The sequence below is a fragment of the Sarcophilus harrisii genome, chromosome 1 (assembly GCF_902635505.1).
Source record: "Sarcophilus harrisii chromosome 1, mSarHar1.11, whole genome shotgun sequence".
NCBI lineage: Eukaryota > Metazoa > Chordata > Mammalia > Dasyuromorphia > Dasyuridae > Sarcophilus > Sarcophilus harrisii.
The window spans coordinates 570,819,082-570,836,226 of NC_045426.1; the positions used below are offsets into that span (position 1 = coordinate 570,819,082).

The 17,145-nt window shown below is 35.2% G+C and overlaps 1 protein-coding gene across 2 annotated transcripts in view; it reads left to right on the plus strand.

Annotated features, from left to right (window-relative positions):
- The window catches only part of LRRC69 (leucine rich repeat containing 69), a 125,000-nt gene that overhangs the window by 17,562 nt on the left and 90,293 nt on the right, over positions 1-17,145 (plus strand). For both annotated transcript variants that reach the window (XM_031946968.1, XM_031946969.1), the window contains exons 2-4: positions 5,161-5,287; positions 9,191-9,263; positions 12,041-12,236. In XM_031946968.1, the coding sequence (XP_031802828.1) occupies positions 5,161-5,287; positions 9,191-9,263; positions 12,041-12,236 (396 nt within the window). The remainder of the gene's footprint in view (positions 1-5,160; positions 5,288-9,190; positions 9,264-12,040; positions 12,237-17,145) is intronic.

Below are 17,145 nucleotides of genomic sequence, written 5' to 3' on the forward strand. Positions count from 1 at the left end.
TTTTTTTTTTTTTTTGGTTTTCTTTGACTGATTCTTGATGTCTCATTGAACCATTCACTTCCTTTTGCTCAATTCTAATCTTCAGTGAATTATTTTCTTCAGTTAGCTTTTTTAATCTACTTTTTGCATTTGGCCAATTGAACTTTTAAATGAGTTGTTTTTGTTCATTGGATTTTTTTTTCCATTTCACAAATTCCGTTTTTCAAGGAATTGTTTTCTTTTTAAATTTTGCCAAATCTTTTTCTTAAGGAGCTATATTTTTTTCCATTTCAACAAATTTATTTTTTAAGGAGTTTTCTTCTGATAATTCCTGTGTTTCCTTTTCCAAGCTCTTCTACAAAGCTCTCATTTCCTTTTCCTGTTTTTCTTCTAATTCTCTTTTAAGAGCCTTTTTGAATTCTTCTAAGAGTGCTTTGTGATATGGAGACCAACTCATATCATCCTTTGTGGCTTCATCTAGAGGCATTTTGCCTTTAGTGTTTTCAGCATTTGATGGTTGTTTTTCCCTGTCTCCATAAAAACTATCTATGGTCAAAGTTCTTTTTGCTTTTTTGCTCTTTTTTTTAAGATTGAGGTCTACTGTTAGGTTAAAGGGGATATTGTTCCAAGCTTCCTCTATAGGCCATAGAGGCTTCATGCTACCTTAGGGCGGGTGCTCCTGGCTTCCTTCCCAGGCTGGGTGGGTGTGTCCAAGTCCTAAATTATGCTGGGGTCTAGGGGCTCACTATTTGCCTTCTTAGTTGCACTGAAGGTTTCACACATAGTCTGCTGATCCACTTGCTTCTGAACCAGCTTTTTGGGGGGATATTTTGATGCTCTAAAATTTATTTTGAGTCATATTTAAAGGAATTTGAAGTGGTTTGGGGAAGAAAATAGTTAGTTCCTGCCTTTGCTCCACCATTTTGGCTCTGTCCCTCTAATGGCACTTTTAATTGGCTATCTCTTATGGATTTAATTTATTTGGCAATTCATCAAGAATTTTTAGAAAGTTTCTACTGTGTCCTATCAACATGTGCTACATACTGGGAATACAAAGATAAAAATTAAAACAATCTTTTCCCTCAAAGATCTGGGAGAATCCAAACAAATCTTTTGTAAAAGATGTTATGTAAGTCTTGAAAACAGAAGCAGAGAAGATGAGGGAGAACATTCTCCACAAAAGAGAAATGTGAAGGAACATGACAGATGAAATGTCACGTATGAAGTTATACTGTATAGTATAGTATAGGTCAGCTGAAGAATCGTTTCATGGAGGAGGGGAGTATAAAGTGACATGAACTTCCTTTCTCTTCTATAAACAAGACTCTTCATCTCTCAGTTGTGGATGTTTGGGTCTTTTTTTTTTCTGTATCCCATTTCCTGGAATGCTCTCTCTCCTCATCTCTACCTCCTTGCTTTCTTAGCTTCTCTTAAAACTCTACAGTAGTCCTTCCCCACCTCCTTTCAATTCTCTTTCCTCTTTTAATCTATTTCCTTTTATTGTTTGAATTCTAAAAGACACAAACAAATAAATGGATAAAGAAAGTATTCAGCATTTATTATGAGGGTATTTAGATGGCACAGTAGATAGTTACATGGCCTGGAGTCAGAAAAACTCATGTTCCTGATTTCAGATCTGGCCTCAGATATTTACTAGCTATCACTTAACTCTGCTTCAGTTTTCTCATCTGTAAAATGAGCTAGAAAAGGAAATGGCAAGCCATTCCAGTATCTTTGCTAAGAAAACTCCAAATGGGATCATAAAGAGTCAGACCTGATTGAAAATGACTGAACAACTGTCAAGGGCTGGAACTCTTAGAAGGAGAGTATATAAATAACAATCACATATATACCTCCTTCAAACAACAACAAAAAAGCACCTACTATATAAAAACAGTGTGCTAAGCATTAGGGGTACAGATAGAAAAATAAGAAAGCTAGAAAAATAGAAAATCTCATTTCTCAGTGAGCTCACCTTTTAATGAGTTTGAAAACACATTATAGGGTTCAGCTGCAGTTAGGAAGGAAGGGCCCTGCGCTCTTTAGGACATCTCAACAGGACATAGGGTAAAGCTCAGTGGTCTTCATATATGAGGAACATGGTTATTACCTTCACAGAGAATCTGATATATGAAAGAGAGAGGTTTGTTCTGCTTGGCTCTGGAAAACATAAAAAATCAGGGAAAACAGAGTTTTCCTAACAGAAGTTTTCTAAAAGTAGACGGAACTGGATGGTGGAGGCCTTTTGTTACTGAAGAGATTCTTGGATTCACATTTTATTTGATGAGATCTGAAGCCTCTCCCAATTCTGATATTCTGTTCATTTAAATATCCTTTCACTACTGTCAATAAGTCATTATTTGAATAAAGCCTGAGTATCATCATCAGAAAAATCTAGTATGACTCAGAAAAAGATCCTTCTTCAGGTGTCTCTGACTTGAGGATTACATTTATTTATAACATATAAGTTCTTCAGGTTTGGGTCCATTTATTTCCTTTAGTTTCCATTCAGCCACCAAAGTGATTTTCCTACAGCACAGGTTTGATCATATCAACATACCTCCCCTCCCCTCATGAATTTCAGTAGCTTCCTGTTGTTCCCAAGGTCAAATACAAAATTCTCTGTTTGGTGTCCAAAACCATTTATAACCTGGTTCTTTCCTACTTTTCCAGTCTGCTTACATATTAATCCTTAATATATACTCTTTGATGTAGTGACACTGGACTATTGGCCATTCCAAAAACAAAATACTTCATTTCTTGGTTCTAGGCATTTTCTCTGGCTGCCCCCATGCTTGGAATATCTTCTTTTCTCAACACCTACTGACTGACCTCCCTGGTTTCTTTCAGTTCTCAACTAAAACCCCTTTATCTATAGAAAGCCTTTCAAACCCCTCTTAATTCTAGTTCCTTCCCTCTTTCTTTATTTCCTATTTATCCTATATAATAGCTTGTTTTTACAGATTTATTGGTTTATTATCCCTATTAGGCAACTCTCTAAAATTATGACTTGCAGAGAAGGGACTGACATACATCAGTGGAGGGAATTTCTTCTCCCAGAAGTTCCCTGTACAAATGAAATAACAGATCCAGTTTCTGTCCCTAGTAGCTACCCTAACGATTCCCATGGACCCACAAATCAGATGGTAAAATCATTTACTTGCATCTCTTAATTTAAAACATTTAAACTTTCAAACACATTCATTTTACCAGATCTAGTATGACTCATTAGGTCCCCTCACGATTTCACTGGACCACCATCACTGGGTGACAGGTATGCATTTATCATTGAATCTGGACAAGGGGAAGAAAGATACCTCCCACTATGAAGGGAGAATCAGAAGAATCATAGAGTCTGGATTACCTCTTTTCATGGGGAATGACAACATATAATTTCTTAAATTTGGTCTTTACAATAGAAACAAGACCTCCAGGATGTTAGGAATTAGATTCATAGAAATCCTCAGAAGGGAACATAATCTTCATTAATAGTATTAGGGAAAGAAATATAGTGGCCTCAATTGTAAAAATTTGCCTATTATTTTTTATGAATTAATTTAATCAATTTATCTATTAGTAAGAAAAGAGAGGGTGGGTGGCATTTTTAATTTTAATCCCAAATTGTCTAAATAATTAGATTTAGAACCTGAAGAAACTTTAGAGGTTATGCAACCCTCTCCTTTTATCATTTTCCAGTTGAGAAACCTGAAATCCTTCCTTTAACCTGAGTGATTAGGTGACTTGCCCAAAGTCACATGGTAAGTGGCAGAGCCAGGATTTGAATTTTGGTCTTCTGACGATAAATTCAATACTCTTTCCATTGCACCACACTGCAATTGTTTTGCTTTGTTTTTCATTCACATAAATTCATTGGACACGTATGGAACTAATAATAAACACATAATCATGATTTGACAGGAAGAGCTACAGACTTAATGGGGAAAGGACACCCCCCCCCCCCCCCGCCCCTGTTTGTTTCTCTTCTCTTCTCAGCTATAGATCATATCTATAGATTATACCTAGGCTATTGAAGCTTATCTCTGAGAGCAAGTGTTTGTTGGAGAGAGGGCTGGTATACTTCTCTACACTACAAGCATATGGCAACTAAAGCACCTATGTGGGCTTAGGAGAACCTATAAGAATTCAAGAGATAAAAGATACTGAGTTCTTTGATTAAGGAATTTTTTGTAAAGGAGAAGATGACCATTTAGGGGGGGAAAGTTCAATTCTTGCCTTGTCTTGCTGGAAGACACATATCTGAAGGGAATTTTCTGGACAACGAAGAGCTGAGGTGAAATATGCAATGCCCTTTTAGCAGTCCTACAAATTGCTTTATGTTTTGGTGGTTTTAATTCTCTACCTCCCAGGAGAGTAAAGCAATTACTTATTGTATCCTATATATTTATTATATGTGTATTTTATGTAGGGGAAGTAATTAAATATCTTATATTTGATTCAAGATATATATTTAGTACCTTTTTATTTTCCCCATTGGGATATTGTGTCTGCAAGCTTTATTTAGTCTAGTAGACTACATTACTTTTGATTGCAGAGACTCTTCTCTTTTTTTGCATCTCTCTTCTGGATTAGCAAAGTGGCTTGCCCATAAGCATTCAATAAATAGTTGAATTGTTTTGCCCAAGGACTGAAACAGGAACATCGGCCTATTAAATAATACAAGTAGTACATAAAAGTTTACTTGAGCGTAACTCTAGTTTGAAGATTTCAATGTCCCTAGTTTATTTCCTTAATTCCAATAAATTAAGTTTCCTGCTTGAAGTTCTAATGGTGGAGCATTTGTGCATTTTATATTACAATAGTAGCTTAGCTAGTTCAAGTGAGCTACAAATGATTTATTTTCAACCATCTTTGGATTTATTGATTTGTTAGTTTATCTTAATGAAACTTAATTCCTAATTATAGAATTTAATAGAATTTTAATTGGCATGAAGTTTTTGAAAATAAAATTCAAATGAATTTTTCTATAAAGATAATTTGAAAAGCATGTGAAATGATCATTTGTAGTTGTTTTTTTTCCTCCACAGAGAATTCAGGATCCTAAAGGAGGGTGAAAATGGAGTTCTCAGCTATAATATTAAACACAGCTAATTTATGTCTACTTGTTTTCTTATTCTAAGATAGATATCATGTGAGTCCACTAAAATCTTTACCTGTTTGTAGTTGAAAAAGTTAAATTTGGGAAACAATAAGCTAGAAGAAGTTCCAGAAGAGCTGATGTACCTTAAAAACCTGGAAATCCTCCATTTATTTAAAAATTTAATAAAGTCATTTTCACCTAAATCATTTGGTAAGTCAGTATCAAAAACTTAAAAAAAAAAATTTAGTTTAGCCATTAAAATTTAAGAACAATATCAAAGGTATTGCATTTGAAGTGAATTTTTTTTAGTTGTCATCTTTTTATTCAAATGTTTAAGTATTTGGTTTTGTGAATATTTTGTTTTTCTTTTCTATTTTTTTTTTTTTTTGAGGATCCTTTGTTGTTGTTCTGTATGTTTCAAATGCTTTTTAAAATTACAATAATGACAGATACTATTTATTTACTATGAGTTTGGCATAACACTAAGACCTTTACAAATATTTATTTGAACCTCATAACAACCCTGGGAAATATGTGCTATATTATCTTTATTTTACCTATAAGGATATTAAGGCAAAGAGATATTAAGTGATCTGCCCAAGATCACTAAACTAGTGAGTATCTGAGACTGGATTTACACTCAGAAAGATAAGGAATTTCTTGACTCCAGGAACAGGTCTCTATCCACTATGCCACTTAACTATCCTGAATCAATAAACAACAATTGTGGGGTATTAATATTTTTTGAATCTATTAGTTGGTTGAGTTCTGTAAAATAGCTTATATTTTGGATAGTTTTAGATTTTTAATTTTGTAATTTTTGTTTTAATTTGGTTCAAAGCATTTAGCATTTTAATTTCTATGTTTTCTAGTTTTAGGATTTGAGAGTCATTAAATTATTCAAGTTCTTTGGGAATTGCTTTAAGTATGTAATATGAGCCAAGTTCTGATTATCCAGTCCTAGTTCTCCAAAGATGGTCTATTCATATTTAAATCTCTTATTATCAAATATGTTTTCAAACTTATTAAGTTTAGACTACTTAAGTAGTTAGTCATTGACATCTCTAATTCTTTTTGTTTAAGTACTAGTCAGAAAAGCTCTCTGAAATGCAAATTCTTAAGTATCTTTCCTATTCATGAAAAGGTCTGAAGGGGTAGGAACAGACTTTGCATTATTCTGTGAGGGAACTATCTATTTACTCAATAGAGTAGCTTTTTGGGAAGAGTCAAATAGAGAAGCAAAATGAAGGGAAATGAACTCAATTATATAAAGCACTTAACATGCATTGGCACACTTGACAATCATAACTTCCACTCTGCGATAAATTGCATTATTATTTCCATTTTGCCAGTGAGGGAAATTATGCACAGAGATTAAATAGGTAAGGTTGAATGAATGAATGTTGGTAAGGTAAAACTCAGATGCAGTCTTTTTGACTGGGGCCCTAGAGGCAGTGGGAGACCCTGGCCTTTTTAAGCTAACATCTTCATCAGGGCTCAGTTTGACTGAGGCTTCATCCATTCAGTAATTAAGACTGTGTATTGATTGAAGCAAAGAATCTCCTCTTTTACCTAGTTCGAATTGGGGAGCAGCTAGATGGTTCAGTGAATAGAAAAGAACTCAGAAGTCATTTAGTCTAATCCATTTACTTAACAGACAATAAAACTGAAGATTTAAAATGATAAACAGATTTTCCTTAGTCACTTAGGTAGTCAGTCACTAAATATTTATTATGTGTCAGGAATTGTGCTAAATGTTAAGGATACAAATGTGAAAAAAAAAAAGAAATTTTCTATAATTGACTTACAACTCCTCATTATTAGGGGGAAAATAAAAAACAAAGTCAGAATTCAACCCTTAAGGTTCTGTGACTTCAAATATGGGACTCTTCTATTCTACCACTGAAGATGGTTTTCATAGTAATACATCATTCTATTACAAGTTAATTCCCCAAATATCAGGCATACCGATATTTAAGTGTAAGTTCAAAAGAACAAAACCAAATGTTATTTTTTTTCATTCATTATTTTGTATTATCTGCTCTGATGTGCTTTAAGGTCTAGACTTAGGGAACCAAAATGAGATTAAGGTTTCTGGTTGTCAGGGAATTAAATGATAAGGTCTAGTGGCAAGTTTGATGTTCAGGGAACCAAATGGAGAGGTTTGATTCTCTTGCACCCCCTTGGGATTTCAGCACAAGGGTAGGGAGTTTTGGGGACTCCCTTCTGCCGGTACAGAGATTCTCTGTAAAGGAATTTACAGACCTGAAAACCTAGATTGATAAAAGAGGTTTATTATAGGAATTGGGAAGTAAGGTTAGAAATCCTGACAGAGAGGCATGAAGTCTGGTTAGGGAAATAGATGAGGGTAAAGAGAGGGTAACACTGGAAAAGAATATTGCAGTGGACAGAGGCTGTGTGGCATAGCAAGCATGGCATAGCTGGCATATTTGGAACCTCTGCAAAGAGAGGATTTTAGATTGGCTCTTTTATAATAGGCATTTTAGCTACAAGCTGAAGGAAACTCTCAGCTTGAGCAGAATTTGAATAGAATTCAGTGAGTATTAGGACTGAACCAACCCCACCTAGATAACAAGAATGAAACTGTTTGTTCCTGGGGAGGAGGGGGGGTCCCTCACTGAGGCAGAGTTGAAGGTTTTCTCCTTCAAGGATTTTTAGAGTTTTGGGTCCCCTCTTCAGTTTCATTGCTATAAATAATACTCAACATAGTCAAGCTCTGATTAAACATATCAATTGAATCAATACTTCTAATACTTAAAAAGTAACTACATGATAATTTTTATATAATACCAGTCAGCTATAGAGTGTAGTGGACAAAATGCTGGATCTGGAGTCAGAAAGATATGAGTTCAAAGGCAGCCTCAGATAATTATTAGCTGTGTGACTATGGGCAAATCACTTAACCCTGTAGTTTAGTTTCCTCATCATGAGACATTTTCTTTCATTATTTATTCTTTGTGTGATCCTGGGCAAATAACTTAACTGTCTTTACTGGAGAACGAAATGGCAAACCACTCCAGTATCTTTGCCAAGTAAACACCAAGAGGGGTCACAAAGTCAGATATGATTGAAAGAACTGAACAGCAACAACAATGCAATTCTTTATAGGCAATTTTTTATGTTCTTTTTTTTTTATTTAATAGCCTTTTATTTACAGGTTATATGTATGGGTAACTTTATAGCATTAACAATTGCCAAACCTCTTGTTCCAATTTTTTACCTCTTACCCCCCACCCCCTCCCCCAGATGGCAGGATGACCAGTAGATGTTAAATATATTAAAATATAAATTAGATACACAATAAGTATACATGACCAAACCGTTATTTTGCTGTACAAAAAGAATCAGACTCTGAAATATTGTACAATTAGCTTGTGAAGGAAATCAAAAATGCAGGTGGGCATAAATATAGGGATTGGGAATTCAATGTAATGGTTTTTAGTCATCACCCAGAGTTCTTTCTCTGGGCGTAGCTGGTTCAGTTCATTACTGCTCCATTGGAAATGATTTGGTTGAGCTCATTGCTGAGGATGGCCAGGTCCATCAGAACTGGTCATCATATAGTATTGTTGTTCAAGTATATAATGATCTCCTGGTCCTGCTTGTTTCACTCAGCATCAGTTCATGTAAGTCTCTCCAGGCCTTTCTGAAATCATCCTGCTGGTCATTTCTTACAGAGCAATAATATTCCATAATATTCATATACCACAATTTATTCAGCCATTCTCCAACTGATGGGCATCCACTCATTTTCCAGTTTCTAGCCACTACAAAGAGGGCTGCCACAAACATTCGTGCACATACATTTTTTATGTTCTTTTAACAATGAGGCTTGTTGAGAGCCCATTTGTTATGGGATAGCAGAAATACACTGGTCCTTTTGTTATCCTAAGTGGTAGAAAAGAAAGAATAAGAGACTTAAGAAGTTCAGTATAACTTTTCCTGTATAAGAGAAGGAAAGAGGAAAATAACAAATATTCTTACCACATTAAGCCTTACTGCATTAGTTACTACATATAATTATATAATTAATATATAAAAATATAAATTGTGTGTTTCCATAAGTTGCTAAAGACTCATTTTTTTCAACAGATGGCCTAGAGAATTTGAACATTTTGAATATGAACCACAATATGCTTAAAGAGATTCCCCCAGAAATAAACAGGTAATTTTGTTTATAATACTATTGCTCAGTCCCCTTTCACTTCCCTCTCCTTGATTTTCTGTTGCAACTAGTACTTGTGGGTAATACATACATACAAGTAACTGAAGAAGTGAGACATCATTAGTCAGAAGAATGAGAAACCACTTGGATTCATGGCCTAAATACAAAATAGGGCATTTGGAATTTACAGTTCTTATGATGATTGTGTCCAGCCCACTGATTCTTGCTCAGTCTGTAGCTTCATATTAGCTTACTATAAAGTAGTGGATGTCAGCACTTTCCTCACATGATTGTCATAAAAATGAGTAGTTTAAAGGACTGAATTTGTTGGAAAAGGTAACATTAAAGCTCAGATTTCAAGAATCAGAGCAAGATTTTTTAAAATCCCACATTTTATTGTCATTAGAAAAAAAAGATTGTTTTCCTTATATTGTACATATGTACAAATCAGGCTGCCACTGCATCATTTTTCTCCAGATCAGCTTAGAGTTCTCTGGAAGGCTGAGCTCCATCTTGGACTTTTTCTCTGACAGATGGAGAGAGCCTTGTTTGGGGTTTACTTTGGAGATTCTTTTTATTGCCTTCTGAATGGAAGCAGATGTATTACTAAGTAACAACAACCATATATATATATTTAAGAGTATATGAACATATGAATAGCTAAACAGCACAGGACATTTCACAGTACACTTAATCCATACCTTGCTTACACCTCTTGTCAGTATATTTTGTTTTTCCCAATTATGTTTGGTTTTTTTTTTCCTGGAGGGGAAAACATCCCCACATTTTGTCAAATATTTAGACATAAGGAATTGGATACAATTAAGATCAACATTATCCATGCAGAAATAAGGTATGTTACTAAAAATGTAGTCAGTTTACATACTTTTTTTACTTCTTTTCCTAATCGACATATTTATGCATTAATGATTACATTCTGGGTTTCTGATTTTATGTTTTTAATCTTCAACAGTTGGTCAACAAACATTTATTAAATGCTTACTGTGTGCCAGACATAGTGCTAAGGGCTGGGGATACAAATGCAAGCAAAAAGACAGTTCCTGCCCTCAAGGAGCTTACATTCTAGTGGGGAGAAGACAACATATAAAAGTATGCAAGGGAGCTGAAAAGTAGGAGGAGGTAAGAGGAGGAAGGTATTTGGTGAGGGGAGGGGGGGAAGATGGTGGTGATGTCTGGATAGTCAGAAGCAGAGCCAGAAGAGTAGTAAAGAGAGGAATGAAGGAAGGATGGCTTGGGCTTCTCCCCAAAATGGAAACTCTGGGAGGAAATCACAAATGGGAAAAAAGGGCACAAGAGAAGGAAGAGTGTGCCAGAGTGAGAAGGCAGCTAAGTCTGGGAAGTCAGAAGTAGAACCAAGAAAAAGGGTGAGGAATAAGCATTTATCAAGCATCTATCATGTGTCAGCATCATGCTTTTCAAATATTACCTTTGCAAAGATAATATTGTCTTTACAAAGTGCTTTACAAATATCACGTTTGAATGTTTTTAACTGATTAAATACATATCTATAAACATTTAAATTTCTGCTATGTCCAAGGCACTATGCTGGCACTGGGGATGCAAAGAAAGACAAAAATGATAAATAATTTCTGCCCCCAAGGAGCTGTATCTTTAAATTTATGAACCCTTGAGTTTACATTTTACTGGGGAACATGTGAGCAAGTAAATAAATGGAAAGTTATTACAAAGTAATTTCAAGTGGGAGAAAGTAAGTACAACTGGCAGAACAAGGGAGGCTTTATATTAAATTCAGCTGTAATTTGAAGGTAGCAAGGTGGCACAGTGAATGAAGTGCCCTACCAGAACATAGGGAGACTCACCTTCTTGAGTTCAAATCTGGCTTCAGACATTAATTAGTTGTATTACCCTGGAAAAGTCACTTAACCCTATTTGTCTTAATTTCATCATATGAAAAATGAGCTGGAGAAGAAAATGGAAAAAGCCCAAACAGCAAGATATAGAAAGAGAAATTCCATTTAAAATAACTGTAGATAATATAAAATATCTGGGAATGTATCTGCCAAGAGAAACACAGGAACTCCATGAATACAACTATAAAACACTCTTCACACAAATAAAGTCAGATCTAACAAATGGAAAAACATCATATGTTCATAGATAGGCTGAGCTAATATAATAAAAAGAATAATTCTACCTTAATTAATCTACTTATTCAGTTCCATACCAATCAAACTACCAAAAAAATTACTTTATAGAGCTAAAAAAAATAATAACAGAATTCATCTGGAAGAACAAAAGGTCAAGTACATCAAAAGAATTAATGAAAAAAAATGTAAAGGTAGGTGGCCTAGCCGTACCAGACCTAAAACTGTATTAAAAAGTGGCAGTCATCAAAACCATTTGCTATCAGCTAAGAAATGGAGTGATGGATCAGTGAAATAGACAAAATAGTCAATAACTATAGTCATCTACTGTTTGATAAACTCAAAAACTCTAGCATCTGGGTTAAGGAATTACTATTTGACAGAATTTGATTAAAAGATTCAAAAATGGTATGATACAAGTCTACCAAAAACTAAGCAAATTTCTAACAAAAACTAAGCAAATATTTGTAAATTGAATTTTCTTTTTTCTTTTACCTATTAGGGGGAGGAAAAAACCCAAATGCTTAATGATGGGCAAAAGTTAATTTAAAAAACCAAATTAAGCAAACCAATCTATACATAATATCCTATGAGAGATGTTAGTAGAAGAGAGTTCAGGGCAAAATTTCATTTATGTTCTTTAATTTTTAGATTACAGAATCTTAGAAACCTGAGTCTAAACAACAATCAGCTAACTGGTATTCCTAAGGAACTTTGTACCCTGCCTTATCTTTCTGAACTTCATTTAAACTACAATCAAATTGTTTCCATCCCTGAAGAATTTCAAACTATGAAGAATCTTGAGAAGCTGTCATTGGCAAGAAACCTCATTGAAGTATTCCCAGTGGTAAGCAAAGAATCAAAGTCAGCCTTTCCTCCTTTGGTAAGGTAGAAACTTAGAAAAATATCTTTAACCTGCTTTGATAATAATAGATAGCATTTATATAGCCCTCTAAGGTTTGCAAAATGCATTATTGATATTATCTCATTTTATCTTCATAACAATCCCAGAAGAAGGTACTTTTATTAGCTCTATTTTGTAGATGAGGAAACTCGGGCTAAGGGATTAAGTGATTCCCCAATATTAGACAAGTAATTGACTGATGTTAAGTATGAACTTAGATCTTTCTCCCTTCAGATCTAGTGAGTGATAAAAATTATCCAAGATTAACTGAATAGGTACTTATAGAGAGTCACTGAATTTAGGATGCAGAGATTATTATTGTATCTGCAATGTTACATTACACTCTGAACAAAAGTCAGAGCCAAGAGCATCAGTTTTCGTAGCCAGATATAGAATATGAATACAACATAAAGAAATGGAATTTTACTAAATACTAAACAAGTATTGACTATACCTACTTACACTGATAAGATTCATCCTAGAAAGTTCACAGCTTATCTTCATATCTAAGTAGATGTTTTTAATTCAACATTATGCAAATGTTGTACATTTCTTAAAATTCTCAATACCAATGTATAACAAAACATGCTATTAAAGGGAGAAAGACAATATCAGAATCTCCCTAAACAATGGGGACAAACTTAAAATGACTCAATACAACCAACTAAAACTCAGAATATAGAATATCCTAGTTTCACATTAAAAAACCCTATCAGAATTAACAATAATCTCTTTATCCAATTGAGTAGTCTCTATAAAATATAAATAGCAGGTACAACATCAATATTGTTAAAATTCTTCTAAGCACAAACATTCCCATCTTTCACCAAAATATTCCTAATTTCAAAATCAATTTTAGAGGTTATAGATTGTCTTATTTAACAGTCCATTCTTGACTTGGTCCTTTAAGCCTGGTGTTCTCAGCCTCTAGACTGTAGTCTCATTTGTCTTTAATATCTGGTAAGGTCCTTCCATTCTGCTTCTTCCAGGAGTTAGTAAAGCTCACTGCAAATTCTGAAGGGGTTGTTTCCTAGGGGCTAAAAAGTGATGAGGACATGGCCAACATATAATTCCTTAAAAATTTATCTTTTGTCTGAAAGAATGGGACCTCTCTTTCCCTACCTAGGTAAGGCTCCATACCACATTTCAAAGGGTGATAATCCTGTATACTGCCTAGAAGCTGTTCTGACTCTGAGAAGTGTTAGTGGCAAACATTTTGGTTAACCTTCTATCAATGCCTAGTTTAATGATCTGTTGTTTCAGGGTTTGATTCATTCACTCTACTTTTCCTGAGGAAGGCAAATGCCAAAGGATATGGAATTCCCATTTAATTCCTAAAATGGGTTTCATTGTTCAAGTCAATCTTTCAACTGACCCAAATGGAGGAATAATCTGTTCAAGAGGATTTTGCAGACTCCAGCTGCCATGACTGAGCTCAGAGGATAGGTTTTCACCCATCCAATTAAGTGACCTATAATTACCAGTGAATGCTTAAGGACTCTGATTAGTGGCATTTCAGTGATATCCACTTGAATATTTCAGAAGGGTCTTAATGAGATTTCCCTCCCTTTTTTTGTTTGTTTCCTCAGGACCTTTCTGTTAACTTTCTGGAACATCTTTCTGTAATTTGTTTTGCCACTATATAATTCCTAATACACCCAAACTGTTTAGGAATCATATCATACAGTGCCTAGGTTCCCTAATGACTTCCCTACAGAGAATTTCCATTAATTCTTTTGTTATCCTTTTGCTTAACATTTTTCTCCTGTCTGGAAGTACCCACTGATATAAACTGTGTCCCTTTTAATCTTTGTGGGGGAAGAGTTGGAAAGGAATCTTTGGGAGAATGGTGGTCCTGGGTTCCCTGGGAGGGGCCCTACCTCCCTGATATGGGGAAACTCCTAGATAAGTAATCTCATTCAATTGGAAATCTCGGCCTGGGGCATGGTCATCTTCTATTGAGTTGAAGGTTAGTCTCTAACTGCTCCCCAGCTTGGGGCCAGGACAAATCCGATATAACCAGGAATCTGTCAATCCATCCCTGCTAATTCCTAATCAGGAATACCCACTGAGTTGCTGAGTTTTATAGACTAACTATCTAAATTCTCCCAAATCCCCAACCCAGTCACTCAGATAGCTTACCAGTTGCTTGGCAGAAGAAAATCTGCTTATAGATAGAATCTCTCCTCCCTTCACCAATTCTTGCCTTCTGAACTGTGCTGCACAATTTACCTGATTAATGTTTCTCAGATGGCTTATCTCCTGAGATGAATTAATCCTATATCTTTGTTAGCTCACTTCTGTTTTTGCTTTCTCAAAGTATTTCTGTTCTGGAGTTTACCCAATCAGAGCAGGAGTTTCTGAGCCCAATCTAAGGACCACTGGCGAACTCTCCAGAGGGCCCCTGCCCAAGGATTCAGTACAGGAGAGACCCCTCACAAACAAGAAATATCCCGGATGAGCCCCCACACTGTTTGGGACAGTATTAACCATAAAAACAGAGACTCTCAGAGTAAGAAAACCAAAAAGAGGTTTATTATGATCTTGCTAAAAGGCATTTTCCATCTAACAAGGTGTTTGTCAGTAAAAGGAGCGCAAAGTAAAAACTGCAAAATACAAGATTAAATAGCCTGAACATAGAAACCCTCCTCCTCCAGATTGACCTTTTCTCTCATTATTTAGGGGAGTCTGGGCTTACATTCTAATCCCAGAAATCTAACCCAGAAAGAAAAGAATAAATTGCCTTTAAAAGAGGTACTTAAATGCTAATAAAGAGATGGTGAAAAACTGGAAGGAAAAATACCTGCAACTTTTTTTTAGCCATAGTTCTACTTGTTATTATGGTCTCAAGTTACAATTAAGATATAATTTAAGGCTATATTCTCAACAGTGTCTTCACTCAGTTAATTCCACACAGAGGGAGGAAGGAAGGCGGGATAGAAGGGAAGGAGAAAGGAAGGAAGGAAGAGAAGAAAGAAGGAAGGAAGGAAGGAAAGAAAGAAGGAAGGAAGGAAGCCAGTTTGTGGGTCAGCTCTTCTCACAGAGGTTGTTGTTTGTCCTTCCTCCTTGAGGAGAGGACCAACCACATCATGGAGGTGATACAATGATATTAAGTGAATTGGATTTAAGTGCAGGAGGGCTATGCAAGGTCACTTACCTCTCTTTCCCCTCCCAGTCATCTGGGGCCAGAGGGTACTCTTCAAGGATAAAGGACAAACAACAACATAAGTAATCAGTTTCTAAATCTTATTGTTTGTATCTCCACAATTTCTTTCAAAACTGTGTCCTTCTCTCTTCTCACAAGCTACTCTCATGAGAGTTCAGATAAGATGAGGGCACAGACTCTCATTATCTATTGTTTAACTTCTTAATTAGTCTTTCTATGGGAGAATTTGGAAAGAAAGATGTTATCCTGAATTTTAGTACAACTAAACTCTCAGTGATAATTTTTTGAGGGATTAATATTCAAGAGTGAGGTTGTGAAAACAATCTCACTTTTGCAGCATGAAATTCATTCTGAGACTCCATGTCTGCTAAAGTGATCAGGCCTTCTCTATTTTCTCCTCGTGAGGGCAGAGCCTAGATGCCAAGGATCTACAGAAAGATATTTAGTCAATGACAAGGAGAAAAAAAGCTCTGAATATGATACTTAGATTTTTAGCTTTGGATTGGATTTGGTTTGCTTTTATTATAACCTTATATATTTTTGTTCCTTGTATTCTCTGTCCAGTAGATACTTTTTAATGCTTTCCTCTCATTTTCACTTCTGGTGACATTGAGTTTAGTGGTCAAGGAATTACAGAAGATATCTGAAGATTAATAGCAAGGAGAAACAAACTGGATAGGTTTAATTAGATCATTAGATACCTGTGGTTTAGCCTCTGTTTCTTTTGTTTGCATTGAGGCAAGGCAAGGCATTCAGTACAGGAGAGACCCCTCACAAACAAGAAATATCCCGGATGAGCCCCCACACTGTTTGGGACAGTATTAACCATAAAAACAGACTAACTAAGGGTTTGATTCATTCACTCTACTTTTCCTGAGGAAGGCAAATGCCAAAGGATATGGAATTCCCATTTAATTCCTAAAATGGGTTTCTGCTTACCTCTCTTTCCCCTCCACAGTCATCTGGGGCCAGAGGGTACTCTTCAAGGATAAAGGTTTTAATTTAATTAATTATCTATGTAAAATGACTAAATACCTCACATCATCCTAATCCTAGAAAAAAAAGGGAAGGCTACTTTATTTATTTTATTATAGCTCTTTTTTTTATTATAGCTTTTTATTTACAAGTTATATGCATGGGTAATTTTACAGCATTGACAATTGCCAAATTTTTGTTCCAATTTTTCCTCCTTCCTCTACTTCCTCCCGCCCATGGCAGGTTGACCAATTCATGTTAAATATGTTAAAGTATAAGTTAAATACAATATGTATATATATATATATATATATATATATATATATATATATATATATACATGTCCAAACAGTTATTTTGCTGTACAAAAAAAATCGGACTTTGAAATAGTGTACAATTAGCCTGTGAAGGAAATAAAAAATGCAAGTGGACAAAAATGGAGGGATTCTATATAGTGGTTCATAGTCATCTCCCAGAGTTCTTTTGCTGGGTATAGCTAGTAATTCCTTACTGCTCTCTTGGAACTGATTTGGCTCATCTCATTGTTGAAGAGAGTTCCGTTTATCAGAATTGATCATCATATAGTATTGTTGTTGAAGTATATAATGATCTCCTGGACCTGCTCATTTCACTCAGCTTCAATTCATGGAAGTCTCTCCAGGCCTTTCTGAAATCATCCTGTTGGTCATTTCTTAACAAACAATAATATTC